Below are 14,590 nucleotides of genomic sequence, written 5' to 3' on the forward strand. Positions count from 1 at the left end.
AATATATGTAAACCGCTTTGAATGTAGTTGCAAAAACCTCAGAAAGGCGGTATATCAAGTCCCATTTCCCTTTCCCTTCAGTATAAGGAGTGTAGAAAATCCTGCACAGCTCCAAACGCTCACTCCTCGTACGCTCCAGATATTTAAAAAAAAAAGTGCTCTCCTTTTCAGGATCTTCTTATATTTTGTCTCCCTCAGATTACTCTCTGAAAAGCTGACGCATCTTCTTTCTGGTTAGCTGCTTTACCTTTCAGACCTCTTAGTACTGATCGCCAGGGTGGCAGAAGGGAAACCTTCAGATCGCTGCTCGTGCTGTACCTGGTTCCATGGACAAGTGCAGTGTTTTAACAGATGGGCTGATATAATCTATGAGGTTCATGATTGGAAGTCACTGTCTGTTAGCGATGTATCAAGTTTTGGTCTGCGAGCAAGTTTTGCAAGACTGGGTCTTCATCCCAAATGAACACACAGGAAAGGGGGGAAAAGGAGGAGAATGCTATGTTACTAATGAGCTTCTCAGTCTGCGTAGATACTTCTATTATTACGTGATGAGAATCCCTGAATAAGCTAAGAGTATGGGTTGACTTCGGGTATGCAGTTTATGATAAAACATGTGTATGTCACTCTCAATTCATGTTTATATGGAAGGAATAGTTCATTCTTTTCAGGATAAGAAATCATTGCCTCTTTCTTTTCCCTTAGGTACCCCACCCAACCCTGCCGCTTTGGAAAGCTCCTGTTGCTTCTGCCAACCCTACGTTCTATCAGCCCCTCCACAATAGAAGAAGTATTTTTCAAAAAGACCATTGGGAATGTGCCAATTACAAGACTGCTCTCAGATATGTACAAATCCAGTGACATCTGATCTGCTTTAAGGTGTAATCCCCTGAGGAAAGAACGATTGCAGATGGTCTTTCACCGGTAGAGAAGCAGGCCTCGGCCAACAGCCCCTAAAGAAGACACAGACCCGGAAATGGGTCGCCATGGAAATAGAAAACCTTTCGGCCTCCCAACCCTAGCAACAGGACATACACATTGCAGTGGGTAAGATTGGTTGTCACTCTCCGACATCAGAGGAACCTCGTTACCTTTTGCAGTTGATGGAAGTGGATTCATATTGCCCACGTGTATTCCACAAACTTGGTAGCATGTCTGTGATATTAGCGCCGGTCACAGTGAACCACAATTCCTGTAAGAAGCAGAAAAAGATGTGATTTCTTAATTTGTACGTCAACACTTAAAATCAGGCTACTATGATCCTGATTGTGGCCCAGGTGGTAGCCTCAAAACTGAATAAAAACTACCTACCCCGGTCGGCCAGCAATGCCACCATTTTATCATGTTATAAAGTGACTTCCAAATGAATTGGGAAGCTGCCAACCTTTAGTACAACTCTTTTCTCACAAAGACATTGGGTTGCCATGTGCTTGTGTGAAATTTAATGAACTTTGTCACCAAGTTTGGTTTCTTCAGCATCTCTACAGTAGAATGAATTGAGAAAAGGGGACCTTGATAAATGGAGAGAAAAGAACAGATACAAAAACAGTAAAACCACACCAAGTGAGGTGCGGGATGAACTGGGCCTATTACTTCCACTTTGGTTCTGTTCAGACACTTTCCTCATCTCCTTAGCAACGTTTGGTGAAAAGATGACATGCTAATCATGTCTCAGATCATGCAATGTGTGTTAGGAAACCCTAGGCTCTGTTCACACCTTGTTCACATAAAGACATCAGATTGTACTTAAAAACACGTGTGTAGTCACAAGCCTCTTAAGATAGCTGCTGTATATTGCAAGTATTTTTCCTTGAGTTCATTGTTAGGTTCTAGAACCGAGGAAACTCAGCACTTGAGTATTCATTCAATGAGTAAAATTCCTCGTGTTCGGATTTGTGAAGTTAAAAGATTGTACTCATTGCCTTTACGATAAATAAAATTCTATTGAGTTTACACTAACTTCCCCATGTCTCCTCCACTCTTTTTTGGTTTTTTTGGCTTTCACAACTAGCTACCTTCTTCGTTTGCGTGAAGGGATAGAGCTTGAAGTGGCTGCTTTGAAGCCATGTCCAGATGGCGTTGGAAGCTCTAATAACAAGATTACCCAGATAATGAAATGGTCAACCTGCCAGCTTCCTCTTTCATAGTAACATAGTAGATGATGGCAGAAAAAGACCTGCACGGTCCATCCAGTCTGCCCAACAAGACAACTCATGTGTGCTACTTTTTGTGTATACCCTACTTTGATTTGTACCTGTGCTCTTCAGGGCACAGACCGTATAAGTCTGCCCAGCACTAGCCCCGCCTCCCACCACCGGCTCTGGCATAGACCGTATAAGTCTGCCCAGCACTATCCCACCTCCCACCACCGGCTCTGGCATAGACCGTATAAGTCTGCCCAGCACTAGCCCCGCCTCCCAACCACCAGCTCTGGCATAGACCGTATAAGTCTGCCCAGCACTATCCCCCGCCTCCCACCACCGGCTCTGGCACAGACCGTATAAGTCTGCCCAGCGCTATCCCTGCCTCCCAACCTCCAGTCCCGCCTCCCACCACCAGCTCTGGCACAGACCGTATAAGTCTGCCCAGCACTATCCCCGCCTCCCACCACCGGCTCTGGCACAGACCGTATAAGTCTGCCCAGCACTATCCTCACCTCCCCACCACCAGCCCTGCCTCCCAACCACCAGCTCTGGCACAGACCGTACAAGTCTGCCCAGCACTATCCCCGCCTCCCACCACCGGCTCTGGCACAGACCGTATAAGTCTGCCCAGCACTATCCCCGCCTCCCAACCACCAGCCCCACCTCCCAACCACCGGCTCTGGCACAGACCGTATAAGTCTGCCCAGCACTATCCTCACCTCCCCACCACCAGCCCTGCCTCCCAACCACCGGCTCTGGCACAGACCGTACAAGTCTGCCCAGCACTATCCCGCCTCCCACCACGGCTCTGGCACTGACCATATAAGTCTGCCCAGCACTATCCCTGTCTCCCACCACTGGCTCTGGCACAGACTGTATAAGTCTGCCCAGCACTATCCCCGCCTCCCACTACCGGCTCTGCTATCCAATCTCGGTTAAGCTCCTGAGGATCCTTTCAGGTTTATTTCTCTCTCTCCTCTTTTTGTTCTACTGGATTTTACTCTTTAGACTTTTACCCTTGTTGAGGAAAAGTAGTTATGTTCTTTAACGTGGCCACACCCCATCACAACTTTTCATTTAGCTCTGCATAACCCTAGTAGCGCTCTAGAAATGTTAAGTAGTAGTATTAGTAGTACTTGCTATGTGATGCATGGTATTGTAATCTGACTTCTATGTGTTACCTTTTGTAAGGTTAGATACAACCCAGGTGCCAAAGATTTGCCTCCAGACTGGCTACCTTAAAAGTGGCTCCAAATAGTGGTTTGGGATGTGTTTTGTTGACCTTCAGCACAGCAGGCGCCTGGATTCATGCAGATTTGTAACTGAATAGACAGAGCTTTCAGAAATTCAGGTGAAGAAATGTTTACAGAAATTAGGACAGTTGGCAAATTGGGCAACATTCTAATAATGGGTGATTTCAATTACCACTGTAATAAATGGAACTCAATATTAGCAATACAAAAAAACTTCTACAAATCTAATATCCGTATCCACAAGACCTCAGTATATATCAGAAACACCTCTATTCGAAAGATAAACGTTCATAAACACAGAGAGGGGCATAATTGAACGTGGACAACCATCTCTAAGGGTGCCTATCTCTAAGGACATTCCGGCGAAAGGAGTGAAGAAACCCGTATTATTGAAACAAGATGAGCGTCCATCTTTCGTTTTGATAATACGGTCGTGGACGCCCAAATCTCAACATTTAGGTCGACCTTAGAGATGGTCGACCTAAATGTTGAGATGGTCGACCTTAGAGATGGTTGTCCCCAGTTTTCGTCGATAATGGAAACCGAGGACTCCCATCTCAAAAATGACCAAATCCAAGGCATTTGCTCTTGGGAGGAGCCAGCAGTCTTAGTGCACTGGTCCCCCTCACATGCCAGGACACCAACCGGGCATCCTAGGGGGCACTGCAGTGGACTTCACAAATTGCTCCCAGGTGCACAGCTCCCTTATCTTCGATGCTGAGCCCCCCAACCCCCCCCAAAACCCACTCCCCACAACTGTACACCACTACAATAGCCCTAAGGGGTGAAGGGGGGCACCTACATGTGGGTACAGTCGGTTTCGGGTGGGTTTTGAAGGGCTCACATTTACCACCACAAGTGTAACAGGTAGGGGGGTTGGGCCTGGGTCCGCCTGCCTGATGTGCACTGCACCCACTAAAACTGCTCCAGGGACCTGCATACTGCTGTCATGGAGCTGGGTATGACATCAAGGCTGGCAAAAAAATGTTTTAAAATTTTTTTTTAGGGTGGGAGGGGGTTGGTGACCACTGGGGGAGTAAGGGGAGGTGATCCCGATTCCCTCCAGTGTTCATCTGGTCAGTTTGGGCACCTTTTGAGGCTTGGTCATGAAAAAAAATGGGACCAAGTAAAGTTGACCAAATGCTCGTCAGGGACGCCCTTCTTTTTTCCATTATCGGCCGAGGACGCCCATCTCTTAAGCACGCCCCAGTCCCGCCTTCACTACGCTTCTGACACGCCCCCATGAATTTTGGTCATCCCCGCAACGGACTGCGGTTGAGGGCGCCCAAAACTGGCTTTCGATTATGCCGATTTGGGTGACCCTGAGAGAAAGACGCCCATCTCCCAATTTGTGTCGGAAGATGGGCGCCCTTCTCTTTCGAAAATGCCCCTGAGAGGGTTCTTTTAATCATCAGCCAGAAAGAAATTTTGCTTCTTTCACCATTTTTCACAAAGCCACAAGATAACCTCTGAAAGATACAGAATAATGTGGGACTGTGAGTTGCTAATAATTATAACGTAGTACTTATCTTGTGGAATTAGAAAAGGTGCAGAGAAGGGCGATGAAAATGATAAAGGGGATGGGACGACTTCCCTATGAGGAAAGGCTAAAGCAGCTAGAGCTCTTCAGCTTGGAGAAAAGGCGGCTGAGGGGAGATATGATAGAGGTCTATAAAATAATGAGTGGAGTTGACGGGTAGATGTGAAGCATCTGTTTACGCTTTCCAAAAATACTAGGTCTAGGGGGCATGCGATGAAGCTACAATGTAGTAAATTTAAAATGAATCGGAGAAAATGTTTCTTCACTCAACGTGTAATTAAACTCTGGAATTCATTGTCAGAGAATGTGGTAAAGGTGGTTAGCTTTGCGGAGTTGTAAAAAGGTTTGGACGGCTTCCTAAAGAAAAAGTCCATAGACCGTTATTGAATGGACTTGGGGAAAATCCACTATTTTTGGGATAAGCAGTATAAATGTTTTGTACTTTTTTGGGATCTTGTCAGGTATATTGTGACCTGGATTGGCCACTGTTGGGAACAGGATGCTGGGCTTGATGGACCTTTGGTCTTTCCCAGTACGGCAATACTTATGTACTTATGGATGTGTGCTCTTTGCTCGTTATTCAACTTTCTTAATACTGCTCAAGTAGGACCTCCAAAACCCCAACAGGGGTTCCCTGTTTCACTTTCATTAGTCTGCTTCAGGGGAAAACAAATTTTTATATATAATCCTGCAAGAATCCCAAACTTGCAACTTGCGACCATAATCTCCACTGGCTCTAATAAAATGGTGCTTCAATTACCCCAATATTGACTAGATAAATGTTACATCAGGGAGTGGTACAAGGTAAAATTCTTAAATGTAATGAATGAATGCTTCTTGGATCAACTTGTCCGAAAACCGACAAGAGGGGGAGCTATTTTAGATCTAGTCCTTAGTGGAATGCAGGGCATGGTATGAGAGGTGACAGGTGTTGGATCTGCTGGGAAACAGTGATCTTAACTTGATCAAATTTAAACAGATATCTGGAGTGAAGTCACTAAAAAAATGTACTGAAGCACCATTTCATTATCAAAAGGGCAACTATGATAAATGAGGAAATGGTTAAAAAGCTTAGGATTTTAAATCAGGTGTGCAAGTTGTTTAAAAATACCATCGTGGAAGCCTAGACCAGATGAGTTCCACGTATTAACAAAGGTGGGAAAAAGGGGGCAAACAACAGCTGGCGTGGTGAAGTGAAAGAGGCTATTAGAGCTAGAAGTTCCAAGAGAAGAGGACATTTCTCTGGTAAGTGAACGCTATTTTGCTTTGTGCTTTGGGAACTTAAAGATTGGGGTTTAAAGGAGGAATTGTAGATTAGTGTTAGGCAAAATACAAATATAAAAAGCAAATTATATCAACTAATCTCCATAGTCTTTTCCACTTAGTTTTAAAAACTTTGTACCACAGCATTAACAGATAGAATCTAGCAGGCACTGTAGGTTCTAGTTTAAGATTTAGACCTCTATCATATCTCCCATCAGCCATCTTTTCTCCAAGCTGAAGAGCCCTAGCCACTTTAGCCTTTCCTCATAGGGAATTTGTCCCATCCCCTTTATCATTTTCGTCGCACTTCTCTGTACTTTTTCTATTTCCACTATATCTCTCTTAAGATGCAGTGACCAGAATTGCACAAAATATTTGAGGTGCGGTCGCACCATGGAGCGATACAAAGGCATGTAACATCCTCATTTTTGTTCTCCATTCCTTTCCTAATAATACCTAACAGTCTATTTGCTTTCTTAGCCACCACCACACACTGAGCAGAGAGCCTCAACATATCATCAATGATGACACCTAGATCCCTTTCCTGGTCGGTGACTTGATCCTTGCATTATGTAGCTATAGTTCAAGTTCCTTTTTCCCCAAATGCATCACTTTGCACTTGCTCACATTAAACATCTTCTGCCATTTGGATGCCTAGCCTCCCGGTCTCATAAGGTCCTCTTGTAATTTTTCACAATCCTCTTTAACAACTTTGAATAACTTTGTGCCACCAGCAAATTTAATTACCTCACTAGTTATTTCCATATCGAGATCATTTATAAATATGTTAAAAAGCAGCGGTCCCAGCACAGCAGCCATTTTGAGATTAGAATGGCATAGACAGGAGCAACTAGACATTGGAACCAGAATAAACAGGCACAACCTCAAAATAGTTCATTTATTTTGTTTGTTGCATTTGTATCCCACATTTTCCCACCTATTTGCAGGCTCAATGTGGCTTACAATGTTCAGTCATGGCATTCGCCATTCCAGAGTGAAAAATACAATTGGTGTTTCGTAAAGAACAAGGATATCAAATAGAATTAAGCAAACATATATAAAAAGAGAGTATTCAGAATATAAGGTTAAGTGGTGATGTGTTGCAATACAATTATGGATCATTATGGTATGCCGTGTTGAAGAAATAGGTCTTCAGAGATTTACAAAAGTTGGGTAATTCGTGAATTGTTTTTAAGTTAAGTGGCAATGCATTCCACAATTTCGTACTCACGTAAGTAGAGGAGTGTGGTAGCCGTGTTAGTCCACTCTTAAGGTTATCAAAAGAAATCAAACAAAATAAAACATGGAAAAGAAAATAAGATGATACCTTTTTTATTGGACATAACTTAATACATTTCTTGATTAGCTTTCGAAAGCTAATCAAGAAATGTATTAAGTTATGTCCAATAAAAAAGGTATCATCTTATTTTCTTTTCCATGTTTTATTTTGTTTGATTTCTATTGGTACTCACGTAAGAAAAGTTGGACGCATGTGTTAGTCTGTATTTTAATCCTTTACTGCTGGGGAAGTGCAGATTAAAGAATGTGTGTGATGATTTTTTAGCATTCCTGGGTGGTAAGTCAACAAGGTCTAGCATGTTGGCCGGGGCATCTCTGTGAATGATTTTATGAACTAGGGTGCAGACCTTGAATGCAATCCACCTTATAATCAAAAGAGAAAAACGCCTATATTCCGACCTAAATCGGGAGATGGACGTCTTTCTCTTGCGGGTGCCCAAATTGGTATATCAAAAGCCGATTTTGGGCGTCTTCAACTGCACTCCGTTGCGGGAACGAATAAAGTTGATGGGGGCGTGTCAGAGGCGTGGTGAAGGCAGGACTGGGGCGTGGTTATCGGCCGAGCAGAGATGGGCGTCTTCAGCTGATAATCGGAAAAAAAAGGCGTTTTTACCGTGATTTTGGGTCACTTTTTTTGGACCCTTTTTTTTTCACGAACAAGTCCCAAAAAAGTGCCCCAACTGACCAGATGACCACTGGAGGGAATCGGGATCACCTGCCCTGACTCCCCCAGTGGTCACTAACCCCCTCCCACCAAAAGAACCCACTTTACAAACTTTTTTTTGCCAGCCTGTATGCCAGCCTCAATCCCGTACCCACCTCCATGACAGCAGAATGGTTCTATCCTCTGACCGCCTTTCCATGGTTCTGATGTGGGTCTCGGGTGAGTGTGACATCTTTTCCTGTTAAGGGCACTGCAGAGTCACATCAGCAATGCATTGTGGTGGGTGTAGGGTATTGGGCTCCGCTGATTCCACTAGCTTGTGTTAAATGCTCACGATGTTGGTAGGCTCTACTCCCATGGTGCTTTCCCTCTGCTTACTGGGTCAGAGTGTGCCCTGTTGTGTTTCTGGTAATCCATGAGGTAGTGGCCATTTTTGTAAGCCAGTTTTAGATCCCGGTCATGTGTTAGCCACGTTACAGCACTTAGTTCTTACCTTGAATTTTGCTGAAAGAGGGCATTGCACACCATTCTGCCAGCTGGGACCTACTGCTAATCTCAGTACTAGCGAGACGAGTTGCCAGTGGGGCACAACCTGTGATCTGCCGTGCTTAATCAAATAAAGGACGTTTTCAGCGAGATTAGTCTTCAGGTGTGAACTGCTGTGCCAAGGTTATACAGCAGCAACAAGTCCTGTCCCTGGAGCACTTTTAGTGGGTACTGCAGGGCACTTCAGGCAGGCAGACCCAGGCCCACCCCACCCCCACCTGTACCACTTGTGGTGGTAAATGGGAGGCCTCTGAAACCCACTGTACCCACATGTAGTTGCCCCCTTCACCCCTAAGAGCTATGGCAGTGTTGTACATTTGTCCCTCCCACGACCAAATGGCTTGGATTAGGACGTTTCTGAGCTGGGCGTTTTTATTTTCCATTATTGCAAAAAAAAAAAAAAAAACCGCCCAGCTCAGAAAGGACCAAATCCATGGGCATTTGGTCCGTCCAAACTGTATTTTCGAAAAAAAGATGGACGCCCATTTTTTTTTCGAAAATACGGTCTGTCCCGCTTCTTCACATACCTGTTTTCGGACATAGACGCCCATGGAGATGGGCGTTCGCTTATGCCCCTCAATGCGTTCTTTGAGTGGAAGCTAGTGTAGTTTTTCTCTTAGGGGTTTTGCGCATTCATATTTTGTTTTTCCAAATATGAGTCTGGCAGCGGTGTTCTGGGCTGTTTGAAGTTTCTTGATGATTTGTTCTTTACAGCCAGCATAGAGTGAATTGCAGTAATCTAGGTGACTCAGCACCATTGACTGTAGAGACTTACCGAGAGACTGTTCTGCACATGTGCTAGGCGCTTTCCTTAGCAGCTTGCTAAATTTACATGAATTAATTTGCATGCAATTTCCTTTAAGTATCGCTCACTATTTCAAAATTGGTAACTTTTTACAGACATGGTTTTTAACAGGGACGTTTGAGCATCAGCCCCTGAGTCAGGTAAAACGGAACTCAACTATGCAAAATCTTCAAAATAATACAAAAGGCCATAAAACTCTATTCGAGCACAGACTGGGAGCCAATGAAGCACCTTTAATAAAGGTGTGTCCCAATCAAATTTATTCCGCCTACAAATTAAATGGGCTACCGTGTTCCATACTAGCTGAAGTCTTTTTTTTGTAATTTATCTGAAATTCCAAGGCATACAAAGGATCTGCAGAAACTAGAAGAATGGTCTAATATTTGGCAATTAAAATTCAATGCGAAGAAATGCAAAGTGATGCACTTAGGGAGTAGAGATCCACGGGAGACGTATGTGTTAGGTGCTGAGAGTCTGATATGTACAGGCAGGGAGAGGGATCTTGGGGTGATAGTATCTGAGGATCTGAAGGCAATGAAACAGTGTGACAAGGCGGTGGCCGTAGCCAGAAGGTTGTTAGGCTGTATAGAGAGAGGTGTGACCAGCAGAAGAAAGGAGGTATTGATGCCCCTGTACAAGTCATTGGTGAGGCCCCACCTGGAGTATTGTGTTCAGTTTGGAGGCCGTATCTTGCTAAGGATGTAAAAAGAATTGAAGCGGTGCAAAGAAAAGCTACAAAAACGGTATGGGATTTGCGTTACAAGACGTATGAGGAGAGACTTGCTGACCTGAACATGTATACCCTGGAGGAAAGAAGAAACAGGGGTGATATGATACAGACATTCAAATATTTGAAAGGTGTTAATCCGCAAACGAACCTTTTCTGGAGATGGGAAGGCGGTAGGACATGAAATGAGGTTGAAGGGGGCAGACTCAAGAAAAACGTCAGGAAGTATTTTTTCACGAAGAGAGTGGTGGATACTTGGAATGCCCTCGCGCGGGAGATGGTGGTGGAGATGAAAACGGTAACGGAATTAAAAAAAAAAAGCATGGGATAAACATAAAGGAATCCTGTTCAGAAGGAATGGATCCTCAGAAGCTTAGCAGAGATTGGGTGACAACACCGGTGGTTGGGAGGCGGGGCTAGTGCTGGGCAGACTTCTATGGTCTGTGCCCTGAAAATGGCAGACAGAAATCAAGGTCAGGTATACATATAAAGTAGCACATAAGAGTTTATCTTGTTGGGCAGACTGGATAGACCGTACAGGTCTTTTTCTGCCGTCACCTACTATGTTACTATGTTACATTGCAGTAATCTGAGATATCAGACCCTGTACCAGTATAGCAACATGTTCTTCAAAAAACAAAAAACAAAGTTGAACTATTCTAAGCTGTTTTAATTTAAAAAGATGCAGCTTTAAGGGAGATGATTTACCCAGTTCTCCAAGCATACTGAAGTGTCAAACATTACTCTCAGAACCTTAGCTGAATCTACAGACAAGTCCACAATGGTACAGCATCTGGAACTACATCCCGACTTTCACGTATCCAAAGTTTTGAAAGTATTGAATTTTAGCATTTGTGATGAAGCTCAATTTTTGATCTTAACAATATAACTAATTGCTTTCTGATATGATTGACCCAAACCTTCCGAGATAGGAATTAAAATGAATATATTATCTGCATAAGAAAGAAGTTGTTCTTTCTCCAAGGAAATTGAGCCAAAAGAGCTCATAAAGATATTAAAATATGAAAAAAATCAAGCACGTTGGGCCAGGGTGGGTTATTTTTTTTTTTTAATGAATTTAAAAATGCTTAGATGCGTTAAGTATTTTTTTTACCTAAACACCTTAAAGTGATCTTACAGGCAATCATATTGTCCACTTTGGATTACTATAATCTTCTTCTTTGTATGATCAGATTACTGTTTAATGTTTGTTGAACAACAAAGGCTACTTGACTGAATTTCGTTGCCTGTTCAAGCACGTTTTTTCAAAATTTGCATTATGACTTTTAATTCATGGTCTGGCCCTTGGATATATTTTTATTTATTTATTGGGATTTATTAACCATCTTTATGAACAGATTCGCACAAGGTGGTGCCTTCTTTATTAGAACTTAGCCTTTGACTTTCCATTCAACTACGTTACTTACCTGTAAGCATGTGTTCTCCAAGGACAGCAGACATATATTGTCGCATACAGCTGACGTGATCCACAGAGCCTGGTGTAGACACTGTCAAGAGCACCGTCACTTTAAATCATTGAGGCAGTGTCCCCACTGCACATGATGTTCGGGACCAGTTAAAGCTAAGAAGACAACACAACCCCAAGGGGAGGCAGAAGGAATGTGAGCACATATGCCTACTGTCCTTGGAGAACAACTGCTACAGGTAAGTAACTTATCTGAATGTCAAGTCAAGGGCTAGGTTTTGATAAAGAAGGCACCACCTTGGGTGAATCTGTTCCTAAAGGCAGTTAATAAATCCCATTGAATAAAGCAGACATAATAGTCTCACATATGGGACTCACTATTGACCAGGCTCACAGGAAAGATGAATTTTTGTAACTAAGTAGATAGTAAGCCTGGTGGAAATACAGGCTAGAGGGCAGAGTTGGATTTTAAACAATAAAAAGATTTTGCAGGACTGCTTGTCCAAACTGGCTATCCCGCCTGCATACTGCTCCAGACAGTAATGAGTAGTGAAGGTGTGGACAGAAGAATACCTAGCCACATTGCAAATGTCTTGAATACAAGCAGAGTGGAAATGAGCTACTGCGGCTGCCATGGCTCTCACATTATGAGCGGTGACCCGGCCATACAGGGTCAGCCCAGCCCGAGTATACGTATAGGAGATACAGTCAGTGAACCAAGTAGAGATTGTATGCTTTGTGATGGGAATTCCCAACCTGTTATGATCAAAGGATACAAAAAGCTGGGAGGATTTCCAATGAGGTTTTGTTAATTTTAGATGCAGTCTAAGGTATGCAGTGCTGTTCTCCAGGATGAGAATGTGGTTTGGAAAGACGACAAGTAGTACAATGGACTGGTTGAGATGGAACTCCAAAACCACCTTGGGGTGGGTTCAGAGTACAACCCTGTCATGGTAGACAGCAGCAGGGACAAAAATCCAAGATGCCCTCTCAATCTAAACAACCACCTAATTTTTGACTCCTTCCTAGAGAGCATTGTCACCGTACAGTTGTCCGTGCCAAATGACCTTTCTGTCAGAGGATGGCTTATTCTTCTCCAACAGAGATGGCCTCTCACAACCTCCACCCGATGTACCCTATATACCATTCAATATGGCTATGCTCTGCACTGGTGAAAAAGACCCCCAATCATCCATCAAGAGAGTCTTGTTTCAACTCCCTCCAAATAAGTTTATTTTGAAAGGAGCTCTCAGCCTCCTCTGGCAATAGAAACAGTTCCTCTGCTGGACAGGTGCTGAGAGTTGTACTCCAGATCTCTTCTCATTCCAAAAGAGACAGGAGAAGTTTGTCTGATTCTCTATCTACGAGAGACCTGAACACGTTTCTCATCAAAGAAAGGTTTTGCATAGTATCCCTGGCGTCGCTACGTCCCATGATACGTGTGAATGACTGGATAGGCTCTCTGGACCTCAAGGAGGCATAAATACAAAACAACTCACGCATCAAGCTTCTCCTACGTAAGTGTACAATTATGGAACGGACTCCCAAAAGCTGTAAAAACAATCCACGACCATCTAAACTTCAGAAAATCACTGAAAACCAATCTCTTCAAAAAGGCTTACCCACCGATCCAACTTAACTCCCAACACCCAGCAACACCATGATCGTAATAGACAATATACAATCTTCATCCCCTTTCGACCTTCAAGGTGTCTGACACACATCTACCTCATTCGACCACTACACAACCTATATTTGTTATCTACCGACTGGTGAACTCCTTTACAGTATTATGTGAGCCACATTGAGCCTGCAAATAGGTGGGGAAAATGTGGGGTACAAATGTAACAAACAAATAAAAAAATAAATAAATATATCCATATATCTATTCACCCTGCACACAGAAAATTCCTCCACTTACGCTGTGCAGCTCTACACTATCAGTACAAGGTCATGTTATGACGGCTGCTGCCAAGTAGCCCCAACATTACCTCCTGCATCAAATCTCGTGTTCCACCCAAGACTAGAACTAGATTTGCTCCCCCTCTTGTTAGTTCCTGAACCAGCTACTCCATGAAGCAGTCATTTATTTCATCCAGAAATATTACCTCTACAGGATGCTCCAATATCAGATTTATACAGTCAATACTGAGGTAGTTGAAATCATCATTATTGTTACCTAATTTTTTTAGTTTAATGTCCAACATGTGTTTATTCTGACCAGGTGTACAGTAGTATACCTTATCATTATTGTTTTCCCCTTTACACCTCAAATTTTTACTCTTTCAAAAAGTAAAATCGATGGATAAAAACAAAGACTCAAGGATACACTATGAATTTACATAGCAATACTTTTAAAACAAATAGGAGAAAATATTTTTGCTCAACACATCATCGTCACAGGATGTGGTAAAAGCAGTGTAGCTGGGTAACAGGTTTGGGCAAATTCCTGGAGGTTAAAATCCATGAACTGCTATGAAGGTAGACTTGGGGAACGCCACTGCTTATTCCTGGGGTATAGCATGGCATCTTGATACTTTTTGGGATTCTGTCAGATACTTGTGACCTGTCTTGGCCACTGTTGGAAGTAAGATTCTAGGCTAGATGGATCTTTGGTCTGACCCAGTATGGTAATTCTTATGTTCTTATCATGTCCACTGGCTCTTTGGACCCAGTGCTGAGTACTCTTTCATCTACTGTAACATAACTTATGCCAAATCCAATGAAGTATGGAACGCCCTCTGTTATTTTAAATTGAACCACCAAATTAAAATCAAGCCTGCAGATCAAGGGAGTGCTGCAGAGGCCCCAGAAAACATAGCCTAAGTCTAGGAGGTAAGTTGAAAGCTGGCTAATAGCTATTTGCCTCTTCCTTCTATTTAAAACTGAAGTGGACAGTCACGAGTCATCTGTCTCTTGTAGTAGG

The 14,590-nt window shown here is 43.3% G+C and overlaps 1 protein-coding gene across 1 annotated transcript in view; it reads left to right on the forward strand.

The window, feature by feature from the left end:
• Positions 1-865, forward strand: part of LOC115464835 (nuclear receptor subfamily 2 group E member 1) — a 106,562-nt gene extending 105,697 nt beyond the window's left edge. Inside the window, exon 9 of the mRNA XM_030195194.1 lies at positions 703-865. Within this exon, the coding sequence (XP_030051054.1) occupies positions 703-865 (163 nt within the window). The remainder of the gene's footprint in view (positions 1-702) is intronic.
• The last annotated feature ends 13,725 nt before the right edge of the window (positions 866-14,590 follow it).

Source organism: Microcaecilia unicolor, chromosome 3 (genome assembly GCF_901765095.1).
Source record: "Microcaecilia unicolor chromosome 3, aMicUni1.1, whole genome shotgun sequence".
NCBI lineage: Eukaryota > Metazoa > Chordata > Amphibia > Gymnophiona > Siphonopidae > Microcaecilia > Microcaecilia unicolor.